The sequence below is a fragment of the Colletotrichum karsti genome, assembly GCF_011947395.1.
Source record: "Colletotrichum karsti strain CkLH20 chromosome Unknown Scaffold74, whole genome shotgun sequence".
In the NCBI taxonomy this organism is placed as follows: Eukaryota; Fungi; Ascomycota; class Sordariomycetes; order Glomerellales; family Glomerellaceae; genus Colletotrichum; species Colletotrichum karsti.
In genome coordinates, this window is record NW_024065974.1 from 50,783 (window position 1) to 63,920 (window position 13,138).

At 54.5% G+C, this 13,138-nt stretch overlaps 4 protein-coding genes across 4 annotated transcripts; 3 read left to right on the forward strand and 1 right to left on the reverse strand.

Moving 5' to 3' along the window:
• Window positions 1–431: 431 nt before the first annotated feature.
• CkaCkLH20_13146 (4-hydroxyacetophenone monooxygenase) lies at window positions 432–2,522 on the forward strand (the record flags this gene model as incomplete). Its single annotated transcript, XM_038895857.1, has 5 exons — window positions 432–742; window positions 793–837; window positions 894–1,974; window positions 2,028–2,276; window positions 2,343–2,522. 5 exons carry the CDS (start codon window positions 432–434, stop codon window positions 2,520–2,522), a joined length of 1,866 nt encoding a protein of 621 aa, XP_038738838.1.
• Window positions 2,523–5,359: 2,837 nt separating this feature from the next.
• On the forward strand, window positions 5,360–8,171 carry CkaCkLH20_13147 (fungal specific transcription factor; the record flags this gene model as incomplete). Its single annotated transcript, XM_038895858.1, has 2 exons — window positions 5,360–6,209; window positions 6,262–8,171. The coding sequence occupies 2 exons, from the start codon at window positions 5,360–5,362 to the stop codon at window positions 8,169–8,171; spliced, it is 2,760 nt and encodes a 919-aa protein (XP_038738839.1).
• A 229-nt stretch (window positions 8,172–8,400) lies between these two features.
• On the reverse strand, window positions 8,401–9,439 carry CkaCkLH20_13148 (short-chain dehydrogenase reductase sdr; the record flags this gene model as incomplete). The annotated part of the gene is made up of 4 exons (XM_038895859.1): window positions 8,401–8,602; window positions 8,667–8,742; window positions 8,951–9,334; window positions 9,391–9,439. 4 exons carry the CDS (start codon window positions 9,437–9,439, stop codon window positions 8,401–8,403), a joined length of 711 nt encoding a protein of 236 aa, XP_038738840.1.
• Window positions 9,440–10,722: 1,283 nt separating this feature from the next.
• On the forward strand, window positions 10,723–13,120 carry CkaCkLH20_13149 (calcium-dependent protein kinase; the record flags this gene model as incomplete). The annotated part of the gene is made up of 4 exons (XM_038895860.1): window positions 10,723–10,769; window positions 10,837–11,300; window positions 11,381–12,364; window positions 12,423–13,120. The coding sequence occupies 4 exons, from the start codon at window positions 10,723–10,725 to the stop codon at window positions 13,118–13,120; spliced, it is 2,193 nt and encodes a 730-aa protein (XP_038738841.1).
• Window positions 13,121–13,138: the final 18 nt, after the last annotated feature.

Genomic DNA, 13,138 nt, shown 5'->3' on the forward strand with positions numbered 1-13,138 from the left:
CGTACCCGAGTCGCCGCTGATCAGTGGCAGGAAATGCACATCCCGAGCCTTGATTGGAACGCTGACCGCTTCACCATGCACGTTTGGTCGACGTTATCCAGCTTTCGTTAGTCCACATGAGCTCTGAGAAGATCAACAGCTGCCCGGAAACTCAATCGCGTCCTGAGTTGGGCTTGGTAGAACCTCAAGGAACTTGGCATCCACCCTACTTCCGCTGGACGGCACCCTGTGCTGTTGCAGCTCTCGCAATCGAACCCCAGCCGACTCGATGAGAGCTTCTTATCTACCTGAAAACTGTAGCTCTGTTTCTCAATCTCGTCCCTAATATTCAGTATTCTGTCTTCCCAACGCTGCTCTAACCAGCACCGACACTAGCTTCCCTCCAACGCCGTCATCCTGAGCATCGTGCTTTCTCAACTCGACCAGGAATCATGGCACCGTCTGCCTTGCCGAATGGCGCGGAGGAGGGCCATATCAGCAATCAATCAGAACCACGGTCCAACAGCCACATCGAAAGCAATGGCAGTCGTGTAAATGACCCCAACGGGTACGACAATGGGACTCAGTTCGATTACTCGTACCCTCCCTCCATTCAACCTGATTTGCCCTACCGCGTTCTGAAGCAGTACCATTCGAAGCCCACAAAGCTAAGAGTGGCATGCGTGGGAGCTGCTGTTTCGGGCATGTGCCTTGCCTACAAGATGGAAAAGCAACTGGCTCCTGGCTCCTGGGAGTTGACTCTGTGAGTTCATCTGGGCAAGCAAATAGTCTCGCCACACTAACTAGTGACAGCTTCGACAAGAACTCCAGGCTCGGCGGAACATGGCTCGAGAATACGTAAGTCTCTCCACCGATTTATCGCGGACGCATACACCGATAACGACTTGCCGTAGATACCCCGGAGTTGCGTGTGACATCCCGTCCCATCTGTATACCTTCTCTTGGGACCCGAAGCCCGACTGGACCGAGTACTACGCTAGCGGGAAGGAGATTCTGGAATACCTCGAGGGTTTTGCCGACAGACATGGTTCCAGGAAATACATGAAGCTCAACACAAAAGTCGTCGAAGGTCGCTGGGACGAAGAAAAGGGGCTTTGGAGCCTGACGCTTGAGGACCAGATCACCAAGGGAACATGGCAAGACTGGTGCCACGTCCTGATCAATGGGAGTGGCATTTTGAACAACTGGAAATGGCCAGACGTTGAAGGCTTACACGACTTTGCTGGTCCCAAGATGCACTCAGCCAATTGGGATCATTCGGTCGATTTCAACAACAAGAACGTTGGGGTAATAGGAACAGGCAGTACGTCCGTTCAGATCGTGCCTGCGCTTCAAAAGGTTTGCGACAAAGTCCAGGTGTTCATGCGCTCTTCCACGTGGATCTCTCCTCCATTCGGCGGCGGTGTTCTGTCGGACCTGCGTCAAGACGGAGACCCGGGGCACCGACAGTACAAGTTCACCGATGAAGACATCAAGAGGTTCCGGGAAGACCCGGAGCATCACTTGATGTTTCGGAAGCGGATCGAAGCCGAGATCAACTCGCTGTTTGGTATGTACCAACAGGGCTCACAGATGTCTGATATGATGAGAGGTCTCATCACCGAAGAGATGAACCGGCGCATCGGTGACGGCCCTGGCACTGAGGAACTGAAGAAATTCATCATCCCAACTTGGGCACCTGGCTGCCGCCGCATCTCACCCGGCGATGGATACCTCGAAGCTCTGGCACAGCCCAATGTCAAACCCATATTTGGCGGGATCAGAAAGGTCGTGCCAGAAGGCATTGTCACTGAAGACGGCCAGACGCACAAGATGGACGTTCTGGTGTGCGCCACTGGCTTTAAGGTTGCCTTCCGGCCGGCGTTCAAGTTGATAAACGGCAAAGGGCAAACGCTGGACGAAGACTGGGGCGACAGCGTCAATCTCTACTTTGGAATCTCTGCGCCTCGGTTCCCGAACTACTACACCATCGTGGTACGTGGCAAACGACCAGCATTACGTGCAGCTTTAGACTAACCCTCTCCCAGGGCCCAGGTGCAACGTGGTCATCGGGCACCCTCCTGCCGTCCATCGAGACATGCATCGAGTACTCAATCAAGATGATGAAGAAGATACAACATGACAACATCCGATCGATCGACGTGAAGCAGGAGGCTGTGGACGATATCTATGCTCACTTCGATGAATTCCACTCCACAACCGTCTTCCAAGAGGAGTGCCGAAGCTGGTTCAAGGATGGCAAGAAGAAGAACCGCATTTATTTGTGGCCTGGTTCTGTATGATCTCGACCTGCATCACTTCCCTCGCTTGATCGAAGCATGCTAATGTCCGTGGCCCTACAGACCATCCACTTCCTCAAGACCATCAAGGACCCTCGCTTCGAAGACTACGACATCCGATACCGGTACGGCAACCGGTTCGCTTTCCTTGGTAGTGGTGAAGTCCAAGCAAACACGACCAAGGATGTCAAAGGGTTGAGCACCTACGTCCGGGACGCCGACCACGAGTGGACGGTCGACTGAAGACACGAAGGGTATCCCGTCGGGTTGCCAGTTGCGGGGATTGCATCGCTCTTGTGTCTCGGCGAGGTGTTACTCGACAGGAGGCAGGCAGGCTAGTGAGAGGGGACATATGGAGGACTGATAGTTGCAGCGGCAGAGGCAAGCTGACGTAGCAACGTAGGAGTGGTGGACAGATTGTGTGGGGGTGCAAACCATTGCAAAGCTTCACTTGAGCAAAGACACTGTGATTTATGCGCAGCATGATCAGTATGCACTCCTCTGTGATATGCACTTAGTTCCCGAAACAGCAAACTGACAGCGACTCCAGCTGCGTGGGGCGCAGAGGGCCGAGGCAAGAGAGAGAGATATCGACTCAGAAGCAATATGTTGACAGAGACAGCAAACGAAGAAACTAAAAAGAGGATCGTTGCATGTCGAGACCGGACGGAGTGTGAACTGGGCATGCTGGCTGTGACTGATAACTATGCATTGATTTGAATGGCAGAAGGCCAGCTCATACCCGGGTTGTGGAGGAACGAGACGAAGAAGGGCTGCCATTGCAAGACTTGAAGGCCTGTCGCACAGAGAGAAAACAAGAGCGACTTACCCGGAAAACTGAACTGTGCCACTGATGATAAGTGCGCAGCACGTCGGAATGCCATCAGGTAGGCAGTTACAGATAGTCAGCGCCTCATTTATCTCTGTCGAGTGTACGATTACTGTCGACAGATGGTGGTAGAGGGAAAACAACGGATGATCACAAAATGCCACCACGACTGCACTGCGAACTCGGGCGGGAGACAAATCGCGACGCGAATGGGCGGGGAAGTGAGGAGAAGAGAGTGATGAGCCGAGACCAATCATGGTTGAATCACCCCTTGTAAAACTACATACATGGTGTTCTATTGGTGAAAAGAAAACAGCCCAGGGTCTCGTATCCGAGTCAGGCGGTCGAGGTCGCGTCTTTCTCCTGATTCAATGACCGGGAGATAACACGGAGTTGCGTCAAACCCACCTTACGCCGGGATATTGTCTCTCATTCTCAGCCTTTGGACAAAGTCTTTGTTTGTTGGGCTTAACCATGTTCTCACTGGGCTGTCTTAAGTAACTTCTGCCTCTCCAATTCAACTGCTCACATCCTCCTCTGTAGTGGTGTTCAGCAGTCAGCTCATGGAGACACACCACAGCCCTCGGTCAGACAGAGAGTGGTAGCACAACTCGAACTGCGACTTGGTTACATTGAGGCTGCTCGTCCGTTCCGATAACCAACTCCCACACACCCGTGTGACGTTTGTGCCCCCCCCGCGGTTGAAGAAAAGAGCCGGGGCAAAACTTCAATGCCGCGGGCATCTATCGGCAATCCCTCTCGTCTCATTTGACGTCGCCCCTACCACAATGAAGGTCAATATCTGCCTGCACAGCTCTGATTCTGGAGGAACCGGTGGATCGAGCAGCCACTTCCCCGCATCCGATGTGCAGCAACTTCATTCCGAGATGGCTTCCAGACCAACTATGCATCCATTCTGAAGCCGACGCCTTACCACGACCTTGCCTTACCGAAACCCGTTCTTGTCGTCCGTATCGCGTACCCCTCATTCTTCCAATATCCCCGTATGGCCGGTCCAGTATCCATTCTTCCTCGTGATCCACTCATCCCCAGACCAACCACAACACATGGGGGCAAAGTGAGAGTGACACTACACTACGAACACGCAACTCCTACTCAGCACTCAAATCCGGGGTAACAAGCATGGTTTATTTACACTACACTAGCATTTCTGATCCTTCGAAACCCCACTCTGGGGAAATGTGACCGAACCAACACAACAGGCGAGACACCCCCTATCCGACTATGTTATGGTGAGTTCGGGGTAGTGCCCGGGACTCGGAGCCCCCGCCGTGTCCTCCTATAGACTGTCCCGGTCTCGAACCAAGGCATAAGGTGTCTGTTGCAAGACCAAAGCTGGGAAAGCAGCCTGTCTCATTGCGTTCTCTAGTTATGCATGTGCATCTACGCCAGCCCCCATACCAACCCATCTTAGCTTGCTCGGGGTCCCTAGACTCCCCGCTGTCTCTTCCACGCTGGCATCCCCTTCCTGGAATAAACAAGTGGAGCGAAACATGGAGGAGGGGTGCGATGCGTGACGTTCCCACCGTTCCCCCATTGTTCGTCGTCACAGCGGGGGCACGGCGCCAGACTGGAGTCTTCTTATGTTGCCCGGACGTCTTCTTGATCCACGTTGTTGATACTCCTGCCGTCTCGCCAGCCGTCTCTCCTATCTTCACAAAGCTTTACACCCTTTGAGACCTTTCAGACCTTTTCGATCCTCCTCTTTCCCGTCCTAGGCCAGCCATTGCCTGTCCGTTTGCTATCATAAGAGCACTTACACAAGTATCTCGCCAGACGGGAGATTGCCTGACGGCTGAATACGCGAATAGACACCAAATCCCCCAGCGAGCGTAAGATTCGTGAGTATGACAAGCCCAAAGGGTGACAGCAAGTCTACCACAGACGAGACTGCCGGCGTCGCAGCACAGGAGAATGTCTCTCATCGCACGCAACCATCCCGTCAGGCCAACAAGCAACAAGTTAGACATAGAGCGTCGGTTGCCTGTGCGTCTTGCCGTGACAGGAGAATCAGATGTGTCGTACCCAAGGGCGAGTCCGAATGTGTTCAATGCAAAAAAGCTGGCAACGAGTGTGTAATAAAGAACGATGACGAACGGAGGAGGTATGTACAGCCACCACATGAACCTGTAAGCTGACTTCGTGTTCTTGAACCTAACATGTGGCGTCCAGACCCATCTCGAAAGCGTATATGTCTTCTCTATCTGATCGTATTGCCTTGCTAGAAGGAATGCTGGTGGAAAAGGGAGTCGAACCTCCGCCCCCAGCACATCCCCCAAAGACGAGACACGAGGCCCAACCCAAGGCGTCAGAGGAGGAGAAGAAACAGGCCTGCTCACAAACAAACCCTCGAGAGCCGTCTGCGCACTCCCCACAAGGAGACGTTCCATCGCCGCCAGACTCTGCGAATGAGGAATACGCAATGCAGGATAGCGATCGTGCCGATAGCGCTCACACCGACACGGCGGTCTCATCGAGTCAAATCTTTCAACCGCTGCCGAAGGAGCAATCTCCCTTCCGCATGCTGGATCCGAAACAAGAGGATATCGTTCACCGTCTTCTCTCGACGAAAGGGAATCTCTCGTTTGATCAGCTATCTGGCCGGTTGCGCTTCTTCGGCCCGACTGCGAACTCGCACGTCTACGCCGAGTCTTCGGACCAGTTCGATACGCGCGAGCCCCCGGAACAAGTACGACGAGCCGAGCGCATCATCCGCTCGCTCACCTCCTCAACTCATGACTACTTGATGGAAAGTTTCTGGACTCATTACAACTCGGTCCTCAAGATCATTCACCGAGATGCCTTCGACGCCGACAAAGAGGCCCAAAACCCAAAGTTTTACTCGTCGTTCCTTCACATCTGCATCCTCGCCATGGCTTTTCGCTTTGCAGATTCTGATCGCGACGACATGAGGAGAATCGCTTTGGGAAGCCGGGAGAGCACCTTGCATCGCGAGGCCAAGTACATGCTCGACATCGAGCTCGAACGTCCTGGCGGCATACCAAGCGTGCAAGCTCTCCTGCTACTGGGTGACCTTGAGTGTGGTGTCGGTAGGGACAACACCGGTTGGATGTATGCTGGTAAGTCGGATTCATGCGCCTGTCAAACGATGATAGCTTACCATCCTTGAAGGTATGGCGAATCGACTGGCATTCGACATCGGTCTTCACCTTGACTGTCGCAATACCGGCATCAGCGAGCAAGAGGTTGACATCCGCCATATGGTGATGAGAGCTTGCGTCATATATGACAAGTACTGGGCTTTATTCCTGGGTCGACCGACGAGCATCAAAAACCAGGATATTGGATTGGACTTGCTTTCACGACGATTCTCCCAACTGACGTCACTAATGGGAGGGCCTGGGGCCGCAAACAGAAAGAATATCACCGCCGAAATCTATGACCAGTTGATAGAACTCATGGAGCTTGCTGGCCGTATTGTCGAGTCGCGAGAGGTCCGTAATAAACAACGAGGAGAAGGAAGCGACAATATCTTCAATCCAAATGAAGGCGAGGACAACGCGTACTTGCATGCCATAAACCTCGACCGCCAACTCCAGAATTGGTATCGACGCCTGCCAGATCATCTACAATGGAAACCTTCAGCCATCAAGAGCGCGCCCTTCAGTTACTTCCTCCTTCACCAGCAGTACCACGTCTCCATGATACTACTCCATCGCCCGTGGGCCAGATACGGCGCCATCGCCGGCGATGGCAACAGCACTGGATCTCAGCCGAGTCCTGGGTCGGCGTGTGAACCAAGGGACGTCCTCGATCAACCACCATTCTCCAACAACTCCCCTGGCATGAATGATCCCCATTCCATGGTGGATGACAGTAGGACAGCGCTATCTCGCAGCATTTGCACGCAGCAGGCAATACGGGTGGCACGCATCTTCTGGCAGCATCGCCAACGGTTCAACGGAACCAAGATCTTTGTGACTGGAATTCAACACGCCGGAACGGCAGCGATAGCCTTGATAGCAGCGCTGGCTTATAACCACAGCGAGTCTGACCGGCGAACGTATCTCGGGTATCTTGAGATACTTTCCAGTGCAGTCAACGACATGAGCCATACGTACCAACCAGCAGCCCGGATGGACGATCTACTCAAGGCGGTTCTGGTCCAGCTTCGAGCCGACATCAATGATTCCAGTGGCGAAAGTCAGCCGGCTGTGACTTTGACTGGCAGTGACAAGAGTCTCCTGTCAAGCTCGGGTTGGAGGGGGAACATGGACTCGATCTACTCCATCCTGCCAGCGAGGCGTGATGCGGACGCAGGTAGTAGCCAGTCACACAAAAGACGACGTCCGTCGACCACCAGCCGTAGGGCTTCGGAGTTTTCTCGCCCTCCGCCGCCATTCTTTCTGACGCAGGCGCAGTCGAATAGGGGGCGTTCATCGCAGAGCCATCGGTCGGTCGGTCAACATCCCCCAATCGACCCAGCCATGTATTCGATGGGCAACGGCGATACTCAAGGGTTCAACTTGGACTTTCTGAATGGTTCTGCGATTGATCAAGATCTTGATGATGCCTCAGAAGGGTTAATGAGACCCTCTGAAGATTTTGTGCTCGTGGCGTCACAAAACCAAGGTTGGGCACTGGCTGGAATGGGCAGCGATGAAACCACTCAGCAGGGAAGTCTTGGGTACGACGGTGTAGGCTTCAATGAGTGGGCTTTAGGGGTGGCTGAGCCAAGCGCCGGATCTGCCCTCGGTCGTTCGGATTCTTTGACATCGTCTAGGCGTGACAAGGCAAGGGGGGAAGACGGAAAGGGGGGCAACTCAGCCGTACCGCGTGGACTTCTGAGTGACCAACTGAATCAGGTGTCATCCGAGAGCAAGAGCGATGAGGACGGTAAATCGCAGGCGCTCAACTCGGTTGATTCTGGGGGGATGGATTGGATGGGCAGTGAGGGCGGTCTAAACGCCTTGAGCCCAGTAAGCTTGAGTGGGCTGGTCCAAAGCACGATGCCGGAAAAGGGGGAAAATGAGTCTGCCGGGACTCACAAGAACCACGAGCTCGACTTTTTCAGTTTTTGATGGGTAATCTTCTACTTTTCGGTTGTTAATGGGCACCTGGCACAAAGGATGACACAGAGGACGGAGGTGCGCTTACCACTGTCCGACTTTGTCTGCTTTTGATTTTCAAGTGCGGTGATGCGGATGGGCCGAGTCATGCTGGGAATGTATTCCTTCAAGTGCTGTAAGATCAAATACAGATATATAAGTTTCCCTGTTTATCAATGACGGCCTGTACTCAGGCGAGGAGCTACTGAACCGTAAAGCCTCCGTCGGCCACCAAGCCGGCGCCTTGCATGAAGCTACTCATATCCGAGGCAAGAAAGGTGATGCAATCCGCAACTTCCTCTGATTTAGCCATTCGTCCGAAGGGTGTTCTCTCAATGTCCCGAGCTAGAGGTGAGTCGGCATCCTGAGCCATGGTTTGGAGGACGAGGGGCGTCTCGACGTAGCTGTTCTGCTCATTAGCCCCACGAGCCAACAGCCACATGTCGCTCCGTCGCGGTGGACACTCACCCCGGGCAGATGGCGTTTATCCGGATATCTTTGGGACCATACGTGCAGGCGTCGCTTTTGGTCAGACCAAGAACCCCTAAGTTACTCTTGATTAGCACCGGAGTGATGTCGATTCTCAAGAGACACATTTGACTTGCCGTGCTTTGCAGCGGTGTACGCCGTATGAGACATGGAGGACGATGGTGATATGAGGCCGAACATTGAGGCAACGTTGATGATGGTCCCTCGACCTCGCCGAGGCCCCAGATTTCTGCAATAGCAAAGGTCAACGCATGACTTATTACGTTTCTTTGTGGTCAGATCGTACTCCTGCTTCAGCATGGTGATGATTTCCTCTCGCTGGCAACGCCATACTCCGTGAAGGTCGACGTCGAGAACTCTGCTGAACTCGGCTTCGTCGATCTCATCGGTAGGGCGTCCGCTGCCTCCAATACCGGCATTATTGACGGCGATGTCAAGGCGGCCGAAGGTTGACGTGATTTGGGAAATACCCGCCTTCACCTCTGCAGCATTTTGAACGTTGACGGCGAGAGGGAGAAGCTCGACAGTGGGAAAGCGGCGGCGGAGAAGGTCGGTGGTACTCCGGAGAGCCGAAGCATTGATGTCGGCGAGAGCAAGGCGGGTTATGCCATGCCTGGCAAATGCCAGAGCCGTATGCTGGCCGATGCCTGGTGTCATTAGCTTGAAGCTCGACGAGGGGTTTGTGGCAGAGAGGCGAACTCACCAGAAGCGGCACCCGTTATGAAAGCGGTGCCACGTAGAAGAGATGCCATTGTTCCAAATATGGTCCAAGCTACTGATTGCACTGACTTGGCGGGCGTAGCATGTTGTTCTCTTATGAGATGGACACTGGACCCGACCTTGACGGGTGCTCACACCCGCACCCGGTTGTCCCCCCTCTCAATCATCCCTTCTGGGTGACATGAAGCGATGAGATGAGACTGTTCTACTTCTGGTTTCACACAACGGACGGCACTTGGCCAGAAATCGATTCCTGGACTGAGACAAAGGCGACTCGGTGGGGACGTCGTCCGGATGTTAGGTTCTGCGGGGTGTTGAGGGCAGCGGGTGAGGATACCCGGCCGGCTCCGGGGACTCGGGAATGGATGAATACGACCGTTGTCATTGTCCCAGATATGTCTTTGAATCATAAGAACAAGAATCGCCCTTCGATTTCAAGGTCCTAGTCCTGTGAGATAGAGCCGGCCACTCGAAGAGTATGTCGGCGGCGGCCTTGCTGACAGGCCAGAAGGCTGATTGGCATCCTCGACGTCTTATCGTGGCTAGGTACCTTGGGTAAATTGAGCAATACGAGGTTCGCGTCCTCTGTCCTGTCCCATCGTTCCGAGTTCTCATAACTGGGTATGAATTGACCCGAATGTAAGGTAAATAAATGAATGATTTATTGTTATAAAAAGGAGGAATCGCTCCGGTTGATGACGGGGGTTCGAGGGACGGAGATGTACTGTGCACTGTGCAGGTATGCACGGTGAATTGTATGTGATATGCAGCCCTTTTACAGTGTCATTTCAAAAGCCCTCACGGTACCACCGGAGCTCTCTCCCCGGTGGCCCACAGCAGCCCACTGCAAGCACCGTACCTTGCCTACCTACCTTAACCTTACCAGGTGCACTAACGTGACGCGAGTCACTGGTGCACATCCCTGGACGCCGGGCACGTGGGGTAAGGTAGACAGTCTGAGGTCATCGTCAACAAACATTGGAACTCTCCGCCTGCTGCCAATCCTCACCTTGTCACCTTCTTCACTTCCATCGCCTCACTCACCTCCAACGTCCCCCCCAGCGCCTCGGTTCCATCTCCTCCACCATAGCCGCATCGCCCCCTGCCGCGCCGCAAGCATCCCCGACGGAATAACCAAACAGCATTGGACGGACGCAACCCTCAAATACCGGACCTGCGTCCGTCTCTGAGTCTCACCCGAGCATCGTTTCCTCTTGCGCTCAGTCGGCCATGATTCAGACTACTTCGCCGGTCTGACAACGCCTTGAAAGCTTCCACCGGCTCCGACCCCCACCCCAACTGAGACCAAACCGCCATGTCGCTGATCCCATACCACCCTCGTGAGGGTCGCGAAATTGTCCTGTCAGTCTGTCCAGACACTCATTATCTAGGTAGCTTGGCTTTTGCTGACTGTGATATCTCTGGCTAGCCGACACCGAAACGCAATCGTCGTCCGCGATCCGTCTTCTCAGCGACTCGAGATTCGAGGCTTATCCGAATGCCCAACATGCCGACAGCCCCTGCGGTCTTCCTCCCCCGATCGTCAATTCGACAGCGCCCGACATCACGACTCTTTCGTCGACCCCAATTACTTCCGCATGTTGAGAGCCGGCCATCATAGTGCCCGAACCGAACATCCCCCATCCAGCCCCATCCGCAGATTTGTCCAACCCAGCCTGCCGCACCCCAACCCCCAACACGCCGTTATAGAAGAGACTCAGGATGTCGAATTCATCTCGAGCACCCCGGCCGTTCAAGAGGGCAGCCGCATTCGCCGCGAAGCCTTTAGTCCCAACTACTTCAAGACCTTTTTCGTCGAGGAAAAGGAACTCGGTCGCGGCGGCAAAGGCGTCGTTCTTCTTGTACGCCACGAGATCGATGGCTGCCATCTCGGTATGCTATTCCACACCCGAGATTGGACTGCGCGTTGGAAATGCCCTCCTCCAAAGACTGACTTGACCTCCACTACCTAGGCCACTTTGCGTGTAAGCGCGTTCCCGTCGGCGACGACCATGCGTGGCTCGAAAAGGTGCTCATCGAGGTTGAGCTTCTTGCCAAACTCTCTCACCCAAACTTGGTCTCCTACCGTCATGTTTGGTTGGAGGACGTCATATTGACACGCTTCGGCCCCAGCGTCGCATGCGCCTTCATCCTCCAGCAGTATTGCAATGGCGGGGATCTGCTCCAGTACATCATAGGCGACCAGCCCAAGGAAACAACAAAAGAACAACTCAAGGCCCAAATGCGCAGGAAGTCCAAGGGTCAGCTCGAGTTACCTCGCGATCATATGGCCTCTCAGAGGCTTCTCTCCTTTGAGGAAATCTTCTCCCTCTTCAGAGACATCACGTCCGGACTTGCCTACCTCCATGCCGCCAACTACATTCACCGAGACCTCAAACCGAGTAACTGTCTGCTGCACCGCGAGGGCGGCGGTATCATCTGCCTCATCAGTGATTTCGGCGAGGTTCAGTCGGAGCACATGGTGCGCAAGTCCACCGGCTCTACCGGCACCATTTCCTACTGTGCCCCCGAGGTGTTGAGAAAAGACTCGACCGGACGTTACGGCAACTTCACGACAAAGTCCGACATCTTCTCTTTGGGCATGATTCTCTACTTCATGTGCTTTGGTCGCCTTCCGTACCGCAGTGCCAATACTATCAACGAGGAACTGGAAGACATTGACCAGCTTCGCGCCGAGATCACGGACTGGCAGGGCTTCCAGGATGAGCGCAGAGAACGTCCGGATCTCCCCTCGAAACTGTATCAGCTCCTCAAAAAACTCGTCGCGCTGGATCCCTCCCAACGTCCCAGCGCAAATGAAGTCTTGGCAGCCATGAAGACCGAGTCCTCTACGGATGGCGTCCCTCGAGGCAGGAGCTCGAGTCCGTCAATCGGTCTCCACAGCCGCCGCATTCAGAACCTCGACTCTCCGGTGCCTCCGAGCACCCCAGTTCCAGGTGTGTTCCCCATCATACCGCAGTGATCACGCTTTCTATCGAACTGACCTTGTCACAGATCCTCAGAAGCAGTCACGATTCTCGTCCTCGCAGGAAGGTTACAACATTCCCAGTAGGGCTGCGGAAGACGGCTCCCCCCGCCCGAGCCTGCAGACAGGTATGAACAGGTATTCGGACTCCAGCTCACCGCGGCACCGTCCTCAAGGCCATGCCATGGTCGGCTCGCGCAGCCAGGATAGCTTCACCCGATTGTCACCGGAAATCGCAGTGTCCGAAGTTAGCGCCGAGTCCGTCAAGGACGAGCCATTGGCCTCGCCGCCGCTGTTGATGCCGCCGCCCGGCACACCAGTCAATGCCTTTCAGCACAGGCTAATGGTCGGATGGTTGCGAGCAGGTCATCTTGTTCTCTACAATGCCAGTCCCCTTCTGGCCGTCACCCGCCTCGGTCTTTTCCTGAGCAAGCTTTACAGCCTTACACGCCCGTGTTGGCCATACATGGTCAACCCAAGTCTGGGCGGATTCTTGGTCGTACTGGCTGCGCTTGATCTGGGTCTGGCCAACACCGACACCTCCCCAAACTCGATGTATCGTCGAGATATGGGAAGACCAAGCGTGCTCCCCTGGGCTTGGGGCTTGCGAGGCAGCATACTTCTCGCACTGGCACACCTGGCAATTCTTTGGGCAGCCGATCGCTGGTACACCTTGTGCAACACGTCGGATTCCTGGACACTTCATGACGACCATCTCTTGACTTGACCTTGCCCCTTGCTATGG